Source organism: Pithys albifrons, chromosome 4 (genome assembly GCF_047495875.1).
Source record: "Pithys albifrons albifrons isolate INPA30051 chromosome 4, PitAlb_v1, whole genome shotgun sequence".
NCBI classification, from domain to species: domain Eukaryota; kingdom Metazoa; phylum Chordata; class Aves; order Passeriformes; family Thamnophilidae; genus Pithys; species Pithys albifrons.
Genome location: NC_092461.1, coordinates 20992618 through 21010358, shown reverse-complemented (window position 1 = coordinate 21010358; position 17741 = coordinate 20992618). Strand labels below are relative to the sequence as shown.

Sequence of the window (17741 nt, the reverse complement as noted above, 5' to 3'; positions counted from 1 at the left end):
GTAGCTTTTTTTAGTTAGTGATTAGCAGTTAAATTCAGCTGTTTGGCAGCCTGAGTGATTATCAGGTGTTCTTTTCAGTTTCTATTTAATCTTTGTCTCAGCCTTAAGAAGGTATTTGGTGATTGCTTAGTGCAACAAGCACTTTCTACATGGCTTCTTACTACAAGCAGCAGGACAGCTTCAGTCAGAGAACTTCTCTCAGTGCAGATGTATTTCAGGGTGTTTTGAACATCTCATACAGTCAAGGTTAGTCTCTTCTATAAATATTATTAATATACCTAGGCAGAAAACAGGGAACAAGGAAGAAAACATTCACTGCAGGAGGAAGCATTCTTTAATATGCTGTAAACACCTTCTCTGGTGTACATAAATGTGTATATTACTGTGAGTAATCTGTAACATATCAGAATCCATTTTTATCTAGATAGATTATTTTTTTTCTGCAGAAATCTGAATAATGCAACCTAAACACACTCTAAGTACCATTCTCTTTATCTGTCTATGAAAACAAAATTAAGAACATTTTAATGTAACATGCTAGAAGCATAGCTATTTCGAGCAGGCAATAGTGAGTGCAATAGCATTATTGAGTAACTATTTTCCCCTTAGACCCCGTAAGAGGGAGAGAAAAAGGAGAAAACAGAAACAGCTTAACTCACCAAAAAATCAAACCACTGCATTGCCCTCTTAGCCACTGAGTGTTTTGAGATGCAAGACCGAAGATTACATCAGTACAATAAAGGCTGCCTGCTCTCTCTACAATCATAAGCTGAACACTTGAAAAAAAATGAAAAAACAACCAAACAAAAAATCCACAACCCCCTGACCCCACCCCCCAAAACAAAACAAAAAAAAAAAACCACCATAAACCTAGCAGCTTTACCCCAGCATCAGAGCCACCAGAAGTCAGAACTAGAGGTAGAGAGGTTTAAAGAACGGGAAGGGAGAGGGAAGAGTTAAAGACATTATCGCAGCCATTAGAGGGAAAAGTTGAAGCAATACAAGCACTGTAGACTTCCCTTTTCCCCCCTCCCCCCCTCCTTTCTTTCCCCTACTCCTCTCTTCCTAGGCTGGATCAGTGAGTAGGGAGGGCAGTCATCACGACATCCTGAGCAGCAAGAGCTGACGTTGGACGAAGCTGCCAGGTAGCTGAAAAAAGCCACGGAAGGCAGCTGATACCCACTTTTCAACGGTTTGTGTATTTTTTAGTCTGAATCTGGACTTCAAGCAACACAGCGTCTGAGACAGCTCATCTGAACCACACTGTATTGCAATACTCGCTCTTATAGAAAAAGACTCCACTGAGTAGCAGAATGCTGCCAGTGTCGCAGCTACAATACAGAGCATTTTTGTAACATTACAAGTTTCTTTCTAGTCATATATTTAGAGATACGTACATACATTCATATATCAGTTCTTTTTTCTTTCTTTTTTTTTTTTTGAGGGCACCTTTGGCTTTTTCTTTTACCCTGATGTGACTTCTTCATCTTGGAATGATGGGGATCTTTCTAGCTTATGTTGGATTCATTTTCTTTTCAGTTATGTATATTCAACAAGGACTTTCTACCCAAGGTAAGATCCCTTCTTGTCAAATACGTGCATGTGGTTTTCTATGCTAAAACAGACTGAGAACAGGATTTGGGGGGGAGGAGGGGGGACAAAGGAAGAAAGGGGGAAAGGATAACCAAAATGAATAAGAGATGAGGACACAAAGCATCAGGTTTACATTTAGTTTAAAAAATTCCTGTAAATAGCAAAAGAAGTGAGAAGTTTCCCCAAAGTAGAAATATAACCATCTTTCTTTACTTGTCTGCAAAGAGGGAAATAAAAGGCACCTTGCAAGAGAGTAAAGGGGCCTGGGGAAATGGACATGAATGTATTTGCGTTTTGCCTGTTGGTATATAATCATGTATGCATACAAAAAACAACTACCCGTGCATGCATAATTATTGCATTTAGACCAAGTACTGAATGGCTAAATCTGCCGCTTCCCTTAAGATGTTGCCGTCTTCTTTCGTGCTGTGTTCCCTTTTCTCTCTTATTATCCTGCAATCCTCAGAGTCAGACCTTCATTTGTATTCCGTGACTGTGTATTTCCACTATTCTCCCCCCACCAAAAAAAAGGGAGAAAAAGATAAAATCGACTTTTTTGAATACCTCCCCACCCCCGCCACCTCCCTCCCTCCCTCTCCGCCGAAAGGCGCGCCTTGCATTTCAAGCAGCCCCGGCGCCGCAGGACCCGGTTGTTTGGGACCCCGGGGCTGCGGCGCCGCTGTCAGCACCATGGACAGATCGCACCGGGCCGCCCCGCCACACCCGCCACTCTTGCCTGGTGCCTGCGCCCGGTGCCCCCTCCTACGGTCCCCTGACCAACGTCCCCGGCTCCCTGCCCGCCGTTCCCTGCCAGCAGCTCCCCTCCAGTTTTGTGCTTGCCGGTGTGATCGGGGAGGATGCTGTCCGTATTCCCCTCCGTGTCCCCACACCTCTCGCGCACTGACCAGGAGGGGACAGAACCAACAAACAAACGGGGGGAATCCCCCCCCCCCCCAAAAAAAAAAAAACAAAAAACCAAAAAACCCCAAAAACAAAACAAAAAACCACAACAACAACAACAACAACAAAAAAAAACAACAAAAAAAAACTTACTAGCCCCCAACACTAGAAATGCACAGTCCATTTGGCAGTTTAACTCGGTGACTAGCAATCGCTGACTGGTGGGGGTCAGAAAAGGGAACATCATGAAATCCTAAGGTAGCAGCTTTGAAAGTACGTGTTGCCACCTACAAATATAAGGGGAAGGAGAAGTAGCACTGGTTACTAAATTATCCCACCAATTCCAGGTTGGTTAGAAAGACTGGATAGAGAGGAAGAGGGGAGGAGACAAAGAGCAATATTTCCTTCACATTGCATTTCCTTCACATCATAATATGCTCTAGTCAATCTGGTAACAAAGCATAACAGAAAGTGCATTGCAGTGTCTTTCCAAATTTTCCTCTTCTTGAAACACAGCATTTATGTATTACATTGTTTGTCTGTAGTGTCTTTTGTTTGGCTATCTTGATCCATTAAGTTGCACAATTTTAAAGTGAGTTATACGAAAGGACAAGAAGAAAGTAAAAACTGAGACTTAGATAATTACTGATGACCTGGAATACTGATGCCCTTTTAAACCTACTGATTAGCTTTTAAACCTAGCAGTGGTACACTGAAATGGGCAGATCCTGTTTGCCAAAGGACTGGATACAAATATGTAAGTTAGTTCTAGAAAGTGTCTGCAAGGACTGAGAAACAGAAGATGAATTGATTTTTGGTCTGTTAATTCAAGCAGAGGTTCTCAGAAATGGTAGCTAATTCAGACAAAGACTTTGAAATGGACATTTGATGAATGATTGTAACATGCCCCTCAGAAGAGTGCCCAGAGGTGCCCATGCCAACAGCTGCTTCAGCTGGCTGTGGAAGGTTTGCAATTTACAGGTCTCCAGCTCAGCCCTCCAAAATACAATAAATCAGTTTGATGTTTTTTTCCTCTCCTAAACTGGTCTTGCACAAAATCCCTCAGTGAGTCTGGTGAAATACTGCATTCTGCCCAAGGGTGTTTGGACCTAATTATGTGAAACTTCACTAGCACATGGGAGAAAGCAGTGGGGTCTAGAGCATTTCCCATGAGCAGAGCTGAGAGTGTAAAGAGGGTGGATTTGTGCATAAGGGAGGAAAAACATACCTGGGTGTGAGAAAAACCAGGAAACATAATGTGTGGGGGTGGGGGGTGGAATAGAAAAGAGTGGGAATAAGAAAAGAAAACAGAAATTATAAAGGGAGGGGGTGGGTTGGGAAGAGGTGTTAAAAAGACAACACAAAAAGCAAAGCATAAACAATCAATAGGTAGCAAGAGATCCCAACACATTATGCATTTGTTTTGCAGCAAAATTCACGGAATTTCCCCGAAATGTCACAGCCACTGAAGGACAGAACGTGGAGATGTCTTGTGCTTTCCAGAGTGGCTCTACTTCGGTGTACCTTGAAATCCAGTGGTGGTTTCTGCGGGCAGTTGAGGACCAAGAGACTGGAGCTGAGGTGACAGGCACTCAGGTACTGATCCTGTGCCACAGACTCCTCAAACCACCTGGAGATTGCCACAGAAGAGGTGGAGAGGAAGGGCGAAATAAAGAAGGGGAGAACACAGGGAATGATCAGAGAGAGGTTCTGTATCTCTCCAGGGACTTAATTTTGACCATGAAATAACAGTGTAGGAACCTGCAGACAAAAATGTTCTCCTCAAGGGATGGTGCCTTTGGTGCCTTTCACTACTAGAATGCAGCTAGGGATGGTTACAAAAATACACAGATTTTGCAAAGTCTAATTTTTTTCTTTTATTCCCCCCTCTTTTTGGTGTTTTGTTTGGTTTTGTTTTTATTTTTCCCCCTCTCTTACATTTTCCTTTTGGAAAGCAGCTGTTCAAAGACTGCTCCTTGTGGGAATTTTTTATTTCCCAAGTGGCTGGATCCTACACATGCCCTCCAATTTACAGCTAGAACAGTCGAGTTGGCAGCCGTATGTAAGCTGCCACAGGAGGGCACACGCTTGGCGGGGGTGGGGGAAGCAGGAGGAAACCAATGCCTCAAAAGAAGCAAAAAAACACTGCCATCTGGGAACAGTCTTACCTACCTTCGTTGGCCCCTCCGCAAGGGTTTCGGCATTCGGCTGCCCAGAAATGACGCCCACCCGACCAGCGCGGGCGGCGGGTCTGAGGGACAGAGCCCTTCGGCTGCGTATCCCGGCTGTCCCAGGCTGTCCCCGGCTTTCCCGGCTGTCCCCGGCGCTGCCCGCAGGTGGCAGGCGCGGCGCGCCGCTCCCCGGGCTCCGCGGCGGGGTGGGAGAGGGGTGGGAGAAGGCGCGGGGCGAGGCGGGGGCCGGCGACCCACGGTGGCGCTCCTTTCCCTGCAGGTGGAGCTGCTGCCCGAGCGGGACCTGGAGAGCGACGGCACGAAGATCAGCGTAAGTGTCGCCGCAGGGCGCTGGCAGCCCCGCCGGCTTGGGGTCCCTTCCCCAGTCAGAGCCCACCCGCCGGACGCTGCCGGAGGCCACCCCGGGGAGCCGAGTCTGCTCCTGCCCCTCATTCCCTCCCATCCTCACCGCAGGCTGCAGGGGGCTGGCAGCCCGCAGCTCAGCGGTTGGGCTCTGTGATCTCAGAAGTCTTTTCCACCCTAAATAATTGATTCTATGATTCTCTGACCTCTTCCTTGCTGGCCCAGATACCAGGACAGCCCCGCCCCATGCGGCCCCCCACAACCCTGGGCATGGAGGCGCCGGCCAGTGCAGCACAGGCTGCAGACCATTGACAGACCCTGTTTGTACTCTGTGAAGTAGACAACCTGCACCCATCCTTGTAACACTTGTTTTCATTTACCCTGGACAACTGCTGAGTCTGCCTTAGGACTCTAAATCTGGTTCTAAGGCTGAAATTTGTCTGTGAAGCTGCATTTTCCTTTAAAAAGGTATGCAACTATTTACATGGGTGCTTTTCCAGCGACATACCCTCTGGCAGAAAGAAAGCTCAGAAAAGACTTTGGACAAGATCTCCCTGTTGGGAGTAATCCCCACTCTTGGCCACTGAGTCTCTGTTTTAAGAAAGTGGCATTTTGACACCAGATTTACCAATCTGCTGTTTGGAGATTAAACCAGAATGTTGTCTCAGCAGAATTACGAGCAGCATAGTTCCAGCCCTTGTCCAGGGAAAGGATGCCTTCCTCAGCAGACCCATGACCTGAGTCTGACACAGCCACAGGGCTGTTTCTGACCTCAGAATAGCTCAGACTCTCCTCCCTCAACATCCCAATAAATGTATGGTGGTCGGGTCATGGTGTGGTGCTCACTGCAGTGGAAAGACACAGATACTTAGCAGATACTGCATCATGAGTATTCCCTATGAGTCCAGAGGGGTTTTCCTGTTCTCTGGCACAATCCCTCTGGAAGTGCCTTTTATCTGCAGCCAAGGCTGTAAATGTCAGCAAAGCTTAAAACAGCAACTAATAGGGGTGAATAATTTTTCTTAAATCCTTTACTCTGCTACTTTTTGATGCCTACAAATAACTAACCAAATAATTACATCAGGTCAAAGTATAGCTGAAGGGCATTTATAAGAGAGAATTCAGATACACTACATTCAAAACAATACATACTCTGGCCATACTTACATTTCCTATGATATTTTTCACCATACACTATAAACAATTTCTGCCATGAACCCTATCTTCAGTTATATTTGTGGACTATCTTACAAATGAGACCCACATGTGGTCTTTGGACACTATTCCACTAGACACAGGACTAGCAGACAATTCATTCCTTATCAGTATTCGCTCATTTAAAATCTCTGTAGTAGTCAATAAGAATTGAGGCACAATATAGTCTGTTATGCCTGTCTCATCTTTGAAGTTACAAATCTCATTCATATTGCATGATAATAATTCACAATGGGGTATTTATAGTGTTCCTATAAGCTTGTATAAAGCATTTATTTTATATTTGTAATAAAAAAACCCATCAAAATTGCATAATGTCTAAATCCACTTTTTACAAATTTAGCCTTTTTTTTTTGAAGGCATACTCAGTGTCTCCATTAGTATTCCTGTAAATTATCATCATGAGAAAACTTTTAAGTGCATTTAGCAAATATTTAAAGAAATGCTAAAATATACTCAATGTGTGCTGAAATATGCCACTTCTATCAATTTTAAATGATAATCAGGTACAAAACATATAGAAACATAGAAAATACACTATACATGCTGCCTGCAACAATTTCTAAATTTCAAATACAAAAGCCAAACCCAATTCTGTATTTCATCAGTGCTATGCAACACTTAACTTTTTGGTTGTTGCATGGGAACAAATGAAGGCACAATATGACCTACAAATCCTCTTTCCATTCATATGAAACTTCTTTAATCCTTTTTTTGAACATGAACTGTTCAGTAGAGTTATATTATTGTTGAATACGGTTTAAATAACTATCCAGCACTTTCCCTGTAATTAATATTCCATGCATTATGTCTGCAAGTGTGCAATCCACACTTTCAACACAGTTTGCCAAGTATAAATTCAGAGCTGGGTACAGCACAACAGACTATAAAGTTCATCCAGTACCTTAAAGCAAAATAACATATTCACAAGTATTGCTCTTCAAGTTATCAAGCAGGCAGAGTAGGTGCTTTGCCAACACTGGTGACTACAGTATGCCAAGCTATCAGAAGCAATGTGTTGTACAACCAACAGTAATATGTGCCTAGCTTCAGTCTTAACAGTTCTTTTGTGAACTATCATGTATTCATCATCCTAATGTTTCCTTATTGCCTGTCATTGTTACAAAACAAAGCAACCTTTGCATCCATGTTTGTGTAATGATGAAAGTAAACCAGACTCAGAAGTTCTTCAAAGGTGAAGTTTTACATCCCACTGAATACATTTTTAACTGGCTTCCTGTGGAGCAACAGATATTAATTCAAATAGAGAGTAATAGAAAATTAATTAAATATAAATTCTCTAAAGTGATGAACGTGAAAAACAGAACCTATGTTGACTTTTCCCAATGCATCTTAATACCTATTATGTATTTCTAGATGTATAATTTACTTGTGTACTTTAATTATCTGAAACAAAAATGTGTTATGTTGCTCTCAGATATTAGAGCCAGTTAAAAATAAATCAGGAGGTTGTTTAGAGCTGACAAGTCTTAAAAGATCTTGAATAACTACTGATGTATAATTTCTAATAAGTACATACTTACATAAACAAGACAAAAGAGACTACCTGACACAGATATCTTGTTACCATTAGCAAACAAAAAATATCGAGGATCTAGACACACTTGAAGGAGATAAGCTGGTTGTCAAATATACAGTTTCAATGTAGTGAATACAGTACAAGCTAATCTAATAAATAATTATAATGTAGTTTAAATCTTTGTGAACATCTCCAGCAAAACTGTTAATGCACTAGTTCAAAAACTGAATTATTCAATAAAGCCAACTAACTGGAAAGGTTTAACCAATGAAGTGCACAGATACTAGGTTTACAGAAGAAAGCTCATTAAGAATGTTCATGATCTTAAGCAATTAATTAGAATAAGTATGGTAGTTTGGATGGTTTGTCTGAGGTTAATTACATTTCAGAGCCAACCATCTAAGCAGATTTGGACAAAGGATGTCAGGCATTCTCATAGATACAATTAGCCATACTCATCCTTGATGTAACTTCCCTGCAGAAAGCACAATCGCACCATTGATTAATTTGGCACTATGTCAGTAGAGTCATTCCAGAGAAAGAAAAATTCCTGACAACGTATTTATTCGTTTCTTTCTTTTTTTTTTTTTCCTCCTGGCAAATTTGCAGACAGTGAAAGTACAAGGGAATGACATCTCCCACAAGCTGCAGATTTCAAAAGTGAGGAAAAAGGATGAAGGCTTATATGAGTGCCGGGTGACCGATGCCAACTATGGAGACCTTCAGGAATACAAGGCCCAGGCGTTTCTCAAAGTCAATGCTAACAGCCACTCTCGGCGAATGCAAGCCTTTGAGGCATCCCCAATGTGGTTGCAAGACATGAAACCTCGTAAAAACATCTCAGCAGCTGTCCCAAGTAGCATCCACAATTCTGCCAATCAGCGTGTGCGTGCCACCTCCAGCCCTGAAGCAGCAGCCAAAATCCCCAAACAAAGTCCACAATCAGGTATGGTAAAGCATTTTGAGCTTTCATTTGATTGCTTACCATCATGCAAAAGGATGTTAAATCAACAAGGTAACCAGGAATTGTGACTAGGAAGAGTGTGGTGCTCATTTATTCCTCCTTCTTTCTGGTTGTATTCTTCCTGCTATCTCCCTACTTCCTAAAATCTGAAGAATAAATTTCTGGCAGAAGAAGTAAAAAACCTTAAACTTCTATATGTGGAGTATGTCTCTACTGGTTTTACCCACCTAAGCCTAGTTCTCAAATCAAAGCTTAGCTTTCCCTTTAGCATGTGTGGAAAGTGAGGGCCGTGTCAGTGAATGACTCATTTTAAGATGGTTGTGCCTTACAAATTAAATAAAACACTCATCAAGTTTTGTTTCTTCCTAAGTTATTTTACACCAGTCACCTAACTTTTATATCTCCAGCATTTGGTGAAATTAATCTACTTTTAGTGTCAATCCTATTTTCATATGGAACTTGACTTCTTAATCTAAACAAACCTTATGTACACCAGATAGTTTCTCTGTTGTATAGGATTTACAAAGACCATGGGTTTGGCAGAGGATGTGTTTTTGTCATCTACAAGTGCCTGACCATTGGTTTTGAATCAAAGGCTAAAATGGCAATGCCACCCATTGTCTGTCATGTAGAAATTACCATACTACACATTTTTTGAGGGATTTTGTTCAGCACTGTATAAATAACCTATAATCAATATCAGTCTGAATTTTCTACATTCTTACAGTAAAATTCACAGTTATGCGAAGGTACATGAATATACAGGAGATGCAGCACTATATAATGGCAATAGAGTGATGGACAGGATAAAAAATTGAGATGTAAATAATCAAATATACTCTGGAAAACAAACTGGGTATGTTGAAGGGTTTCTGGGTTACTTCTATTTACATAGAGGGCCTGATGTAAGACAGGAAATCACAACCTACCTTAAAATATATAATGGAAGGTAATCTAATTAGCTCTGGTGCATCATTTTTTCTGCTCGTGTGTTATTAAATCAAAAACTGTGACTACAACAAATTTCATAGCACACCTACTGTGAAATCACTTTCATCTTACAGGTATACTATTAGAAAAGCTTTTTTAATACAGATTGGAACAATATGATTATTCATATGAAAATTCTTATTGCTACTGGAAAAGGTAGTGCAAGTACTACCACTATTTTACCTCTGTATGCATTTTATAAAAAAAAAATATTTAAAAGTTATATTCAGTACTCTTTCCCTGAAATTGACCCATTTTCAATTTTTTGGTCTTCCAAAAAATCTCAAAGGTGTTAGAAGAAAAGCAATATTTCAATTGATTTAAAACCATAATTCTACCATGGCTTTGCTTTCAACTAAATGTATATACTGCTTATTTTCCATTGGACTCATACATTTAAAAGCAGTAAACTTTTCCATAAAGTGAAAGCTCTGGTTTCTGTTCAGTTCTATGTGAAATTAATTAAAATAGAGGTTTATGAAATATGTAGCAACAGACTATACTGCATTGCAGCCAAAGTGTGCACAAAACAGCTAATCCAATAAATAATTTTGGCTATATAATTGAATCTATAGTATTGTTTATGTCTTTAGTTCAAGCAAGATCTTGATTGATTACTGGATATTTGTAATTTGAGAACTAGTAGGTTATTTCATGGAAAGATCCCTGTAAAAAGAAAAAAAAAATAGAAAAACTAATTCTCTTATTTTTTAACTTGAGCAAAGATTACTGCAGATCAAGTGCAGACAATCCCAATAATAAATAATTTTAAAATTCAACAGATAAAATATAAGTTAGTTTATTAATCATTTTTTATGACCCAGGACAGACCAACTCTGCATTTATGAGAGGTGTAGCTTACCTACTGTAGAAACAGAGTGTACAAAAAAAATCACTATCAGGCTTAATTTCAATTTAATAGTCATTTGCTACCCTAATTATTGGTTATATTTTAATAAGATCAGTTTAACTGATAAGAACAAATATTTACTTTCCTTTACTTGAGAAATCTTGGCCAGAATTTTCCATCTATGGTGAGATGTGGCTTTTCACTTAATTTTACTGTCATTTTATGCTGATAGAAATATCCACTGGAATACAAGGCAGTTTAGGGGAGTTAGGTCTATCTAACTTTGAGGAGCAACTTCAGCTGAGGAAGGGGAGATGTCAGTTGTGAGACTTCAAAAAAGCAAAAGCAAGGTGTCATGGACATTAATAGTCTTTTTATGATGCAGAAACAACACAATCTCCATATTTTATCAAATTAGGCACTCTTCTAAATCATCATGCTAACTACATATACGCATGCACAAGATTGCCATGTGATTACATGAGACGTGAGCAATGTATACATCCAGCCTAGAAGACAGATTGTTTATGAATACAAATTTATCATTATTAAATCCATGTTTGTATTTGAAATACATACAGGTTGATTGTGATGTGTCTGTTCATGTTGAGTAATATGTTGACTTCAGCAATACTCCTTGAAGAGAGAAGTACAATTAACCATAAGTAATTGTATTTTTCCATATTAGAGAGCTGGTGCATAGTTACTGGCAACCAATAATTTTTACTGCAGTGCTCATAGACTATTGTGAAATACATCTACAGCAATGGGAAACATGATACTCTGAAATTATTGGGAATTCTGTATTTAGCCATTTCTGAAGAGATTGGCTACTAATATATGAAAAATTGACTCTGATTAAATAAATATTTTGTCCCCAAAATTTATTTTTAAAAGGTAGATAGCACTCTACTCAACTCCTTCTATTCTGAAGCACACTGCAGAATTTCTTTTATTTCCTAACAATAGATATTTAATATGTAGCTCTAGAAAAGCAGTTTACAGTTGCTATCATTTGAAAACATCTACATTTCCCAACTAAAAAGATATTTCTACAATTTTCTTCCTTTACTCAAAAGTAAGAATATCTGTGATAACTGTGAGGAAGCTATATATCCAGGACTGACAAAGTGGTATGAGGTCCATTTAGTATTTTGTACTGCTCTGGAAAAAGATTGTTATTGTTAGTGTAATGGAGATTTGATAAAGGAAGAAATAGCTAATGACAATATCTCCCACAGACAGTCTTCATATAATATACTCAGAAGCATTAAACAACTACCCCAAAGTCAAAAAAGTCAGGAAAGCAAAAGTCAAAGCTGACACAGCTTGAACCTTTCATTTCATAATGCTGGGCTGCAGCAAATGAAGTACCCCATCACAGCTTAACAGAAACTTGAGTAATTTGACAGTGTAATCTGCATATAAGCAGAAAATGTCCTACGTAGATGGAGTGACAGACTTTTTTTCCTGCATGACTCATAACAACTTATCATAATCCAAAGGTAAAAGCACAGTTACGACAAAGCCTTGTAACTCTAAGCAGTGCTGCAACTAAATAGGATCCAAGAGCTAAAATGAATTGAGGTGAAAGGAAGCTAAGTAATATCCGAGCTGCACCAATTGTCACTGTTTCATGGATACAAATCTAGACAAACTGTGCTGTCTGCATTCTACTGACTCAACATTTATAGTAACAAAAAAGGCTGAAGAATTTTTTTTTTGCGGGTAATGTGTATATCCCCCAAACTCTTCCTGTTCTGCCAATGCTCTGTTAAAGAACTCAAAGCCATAGTTCCTTTTCAGCCTCCAAAAGATCAGTCTCAGAAAACTCAAAAAGGAATACCTACAAATGTAGAAGTGACAATAAGGTGCATTTTCTGATTGCTTAAATACAGACTATGCACATTTCTAGCAACTTTTTCTTATTTCATAAAGTTAAAAATTCAACTATTAACCTAACTTCATGCCAAAACTTCCTGTCATTGTGACAGAACTGCAAGTGAGTGACTTGCAAGGAACTGAAAAGAGAAAGTGGACCTTACCTACGACAGAATGATCTAGATTCTTGTCATCATAAATGACACTGAGAAACTGATCATCAGGCATGAATGAAAGGAAGAGGATGAAAATGTATTTCATCAATCTGTTGATACTTATAAACTGATGACATGCCTTCCTGTCTTCATTTTTATCTACAAAATGTCGGAATCTATTTTTATCAATCTATTTTCGTCCAATTAGGAATCTTCTGCGATATAAACTAACTTCTGTGTTGTTGGTTTTTTCTTTTTCATTTATGTTCCATTTCCTCTAAAAGCAAAGGAACAAAATGTCTGCTCTTGCCTCCACCCAGGTGAGAGCCAGCATTCCTGCTTTCTTCACTAGGAGAGTTTTTGACTTTCTTGGTTACTGTTTTAGAAACTTAGTATCCATAAGGTTTGGGAGGCATCAGCCATTACTATGATTGTGACAGCAAAAAGTCCAGCCTCTGTTTCCTTAGGACTACATTAAAGCAAAAGCCAAGTGACAGTTTTAATCTTATTCAGCTGTTTTCAGAAGTTCTTGCAGGAAGATAATGCAATGACTATCTCATTTTAAACCTGTATATGCTGCATTCTCTGTTTCTACTTGAAATCTACACTTTGATTCCCTCTTTCTGAAAAGAAGCTGCTCCTCTTTTTTAGCTTCTCTGAAATAATGTATTAAATTCAAACCATGTTAATTGATGTAGCCGTAATAACTAGTTAGCTGTTGACCTTGGAACTGTAAGCATCTTTTGAAAAATGTTAATCTGCTCCAAATGACTTCTTTGACAATGCAAGGTCTTTATAGCACCTAACCTCCTTTCTTTTTTTTTTTTTTTTGGCCATGGTTTCCAGTGCAGAATTAACTCACTAATGCCTTATGTTTCTTTGAAAAAACCCATATCTTAATTTCTTATATTTGCATACTTAGTTATAGAACAAAATGCATAAAAGTACTTAAACTCCTGTTTCTAGTGCTTAGTTCATCTAAACCCAGTAACAAACAAACTCTTTTTGGTGTATCTGCAGTTCTAACTCTTGTCACAAGCAAATGGTATGTACTTTTTGTAATTGTCCCTCATTGCAATTGTCAATCACTGATACTATACCACTGTCAATTTCTAATAATTTTTATTACTCTTATGAAAATACAGGTTCAGAAACTAAGAAAATATTCACCAACCAATATGTGTTCATTTTTCTTCTTCTACAAATCTGAACTGTTGTTCAATCACTCATGCCCATACCAAATTATTCGTGTATGTTTAGTTACAAAACATATCCTCTCTGAAATCTGAGATATTATTTTCAACCTTAGTTATGCCCATGATTAAGCAGTAATAATAAATCACAATAGAAAATAGGTCTCCTGAGATTCCTTGAGATAACAATGGAATTTGTAATTAAATATATGACAGCTCCACTGTAAATCATATTTCTGTAAAAGGGAGGGTGTTTGGACGCTGCACTAAATATTCATCTCCTGTGACACCAATCAAGAAACAGTGAGAACAGACACAGTGGAAACTAAATGTTCAAAGCCTAAGAAACTCATTTTGTCTTTCTCCATCTACATTGTAGACTGAGATATTTCCTATTTTTTTAGTAATGTTATCAGTGTATTTCACTGTCCATCTGTGATTGCTGCACATACAATTAATCACATCTCTTTAACTATTTTAAAATGAAACTTTCAGACTAACCTCACCTTTAGAACAAAATTCATATACCAAGACGTAGTAGGAGACTTCACAGGAGTTCTCTGAGTAGTAGAACCGCAGTAATTCTTCTCTACATGCCTGATGTAACTTTATTGGTAAATAGCCACTAGAAAGATTGGCCACACAAGCAGTAAAGAAAGAGAAGAAAATAAAAGGAATAAAAACAGGGGAGGGGAGGAAGCTGTGTATGATTTGTTTGTCAGTTCACTCAAATTGCTTTTCATTGCTTCACAATCAGCAGCTTGCACTGGGTCATCAGAGATTGCAGCATACGTGACAGGGCTTGCTCTTGAAGTAACTGATGGGATTTCTTTACTTCAAAACACATTCCATTTGTTACTTGACAGATATACAGCAAAGCAGAGGATATTTTTGCTTCAGATGAGAAGCAGGAAGTTTCCCATCTATGATGCCCTACTTCATTATGAAAATACTTTTCATTACATAAAATGTAGAAGAATGGGTGCAATTATCTGTTGGCTGGAATGGATGCAACTCTGCTGAAGTCTAGAAAAACTCATTCATCTACAACAGCAAAAAATTTGGCTCAAGGATCAAGATGAAGGTGAATTTGCTTCTACTCTTAAAGTGAGAGTGAATTAGAAGAAGAATCTAAGCCTTGCTCAGAATGTACCACCTGAAGATGTTTGGGTTCAGGAAGGTTTCTGGGAACTGAATGAAAACACCTGAAAACTGCTATTTTCAGTACATTCAGATGCAGGGAGAGAGGGCATTCTTTGTGGTGGGTTTTGTTGCTTCAGGGGTTTTTCTGTGTTTTTTTTCCTTCAACTTTAAACAACTTTTTTTCTGGTGTTTCTCTTTGAAATCTTAGGCCAGAATAGCTAGAAAGCTCAACAACTTTAATATTTTCTTTTTCTATGGACAGGGAGTTTACATTTGATTAATTCAAAAGCTTCAAAGATATTCTAGTCACATTACCAACTTTACAGCTACAGTAATAATCAATTAATCCTTCTTTGTTTATGATAAAGCTAGATGGCATTTGAGGAGCAACTAGTAATCTTTCTGTCAGCCTTGAGAAGACTCTGCTCCAAACTCTTCATTTTACCCTATCGTAAGGAAGTTGCAATCATACTATTTGGCAGTGCAACTTGTTATCCTGTCTGTGTGGGTGTTCCAGTCAGATCCACCTCACTGAAGTTTGTTCCCTCATCTACTGCAAAATGCTTCTGTCTTGGAACAAAGCTGCCTAACGTTCTGTGAGTAAAAATGTGAAAGTTAGACGTGCAGCCACATTTGCAGTGCTTCAGACATTCAATATGTGTGTTCATCAACCAACAAAAGAGCAAATCTGAATGCTACTTCTGCCTTCTTCTGCCAGTCCTTTTTCTACTGTTGTTATTCCCTCAGCTGATCTTGTTGCCTGTGACACAGATTGAGGATTTTGGCCATCAAATCAGATCCACAGGGCTATCAGGATTGTAAAAGTGACTTCTACAATCTACAGAAGATGGTGTATCAATCTCCAGTTCATTCTGTGAAATAAAAAAGAAGAGTTGAAAAGGCAAGATGTTTTGTCAAGGAGCAATAATAAATTAATCAGTAGGAGGAGGTATCACAAAGAGCTATACATTCAGATGGTGTAAAACCCTTTAGTAGAGACATACTGTTAGATAGTATGACTATATAGAATTGTGTTTCTCTGAAACACTGCCAAAATGACAGGACAATTACCTATTTTGTACTCCGTAGAATTATTCCCATGCATACAATATCTACTAATCAGTGGCCATCTTTTACCTGAAGAGACTTTGAATATCAATGAATGATATTTCATTATTGTGATTGCTCCCACATCTCAGAACTGTAATGAGAAAGTAAAAAAAACATATGAAATAAAAGTAGAAAAATTCAACAATGTAGAATGCGAATAAGATTGAATTCATACAGTATTTGGAACAAATACACCAAGCTTTAATCTCACAATCAACCTTTTTCAAACTAGTGTACTGTGGCTGTAGCTGTGATACCCTATTTTTAAAAATATTTGTGGCACAGCAATAACAAGGGTGAAGACTGGATTGTGGACACTGATTTAGCTCTTACAGTTTCAAGTGTTACCACCTGAAGTATTTGTCTTGTTCCAATCAGAAGTTATTGCCCCAAATCTGAATGGCAGAAGGAAATAGGTGTCTGCTCCTAAGTTTTCACAGTTCACAGTGTCAAGCCTCTATATTGTCATAGAGGCATAAGTTTCAAGCCTCTATGACAGCTGATAAACACAGAGCTGTTAAATTGAGATAAATGAAGAGATGGCGTGAGGTTTGCTTGTATCACTCCTACTATTGGGGGTTTAATTTCCATAAGAGGGGGAGTTGGAGAGATGGAGGCACTGTCATCTCAAACTGCTCCAGCTAAGCGTATTAACAGCTTGTGAGTCACAGCTCTTAGACAGAGGTACCTTCTGTTAGTCAGAGGCATTTTTCTAATCTCTATAACAACTGCATTATCCACCAGGCAAACAAAGGATCAAAGGAATGGTCCCTGCCTCAAAACACTTACCATCTAGGAATCAGACAGAAGAAAACAGACGCATCCAATGACAGCTGAGTTCAATGAAAATAACTCTTATATAAATGGTATAAACAGAAGGAGATCAGGTTGACTGTATATCAAATATGAGCCTAAGTGTCAGGTGTGAAAAACAAGAAAAGGGATTCAATATCATATGTTGAAATATTTACAAAAAATGATAATTTTCCTTCTGTCTGTTTTATAACAACCCCCTTTGTATATGTTTTTCATGACAGTGCTGTTGAAGCTGATAAAGTAATATTAAGTATCACCCACTTAAATTTTCATTCTGATGGATGAAAGAATTATCCAGGGTGAAAAAAGCAAAGGAGAAAAAAGACAAGTGCAATTTTATTTTTCTTCAAATAAAACTCTTGTAATGTTATGGTATCTTTCAGAAATGGCTCCATTAACAGTTTAATTGCAATGTGGCATATATAAAATATAGACACATTTTTATATACATTACAAAAATGCTGAGCAATTTGTGTAGGAGTCATGCTTAGTTACAACTTAGAACCCAGTTGCTAAAAGAGTCAATTCAATAATTTTTAACAGCCTAAATTCGACCTTCATTCAAGATAAGGCATTACTATATGCAAGTATAGGATGAAAATGGGTTACCACAGGGCAGTCAGAAAAAAACTACATTTCCATCTGAATCAGCCATTTCATGAAGATAAATACAAATGCACCAGTTTATATTTTTTCCTGTCACACATTAAAAAAAATGCAAAAAGACAACTTTTTATCCATAGTTTTCCAGGACAAGATGAGAGAGGAGGGTGTCCAGTGCTGATAAGAGCAGTCAAAAACATGCTGTCAGTTGTTCTGAAACAATTAATTATCAAATTTAGGGTCTGCATTTGCTT

General features: G+C 38.6%; 1 protein-coding gene across 5 annotated transcripts in view; it reads left to right on the top strand.

The window, feature by feature from the left end:
* The first annotated feature begins 886 nt into the window (after positions 1 to 886).
* Positions 887 to 17741, top strand: part of VSTM2A (V-set and transmembrane domain containing 2A) — a 39400-nt gene continuing 22545 nt past the window's right edge. Inside the window, exons 1-5 of one of the 5 annotated variants that reach the window (XM_071553613.1) lie at positions 888 to 1572; positions 3923 to 4089; positions 4945 to 4995; positions 8392 to 8728; positions 14682 to 15622. In XM_071553613.1, the coding sequence (XP_071409714.1) occupies positions 1494 to 1572; positions 3923 to 4089; positions 4945 to 4995; positions 8392 to 8728; positions 14682 to 14719 (672 nt within the window). In that variant the 5' untranslated portion in view covers positions 888 to 1493 and the 3' untranslated portion in view covers positions 14720 to 15622. Of the gene's footprint in view, positions 1573 to 3922; positions 4090 to 4944; positions 4996 to 8391; positions 8729 to 14681; positions 15623 to 17741 lie in introns of those variants that run through there. The other 4 variants (XM_071553611.1, XM_071553612.1, XM_071553610.1 and 1 more) reach the window with 4 other exon arrangements.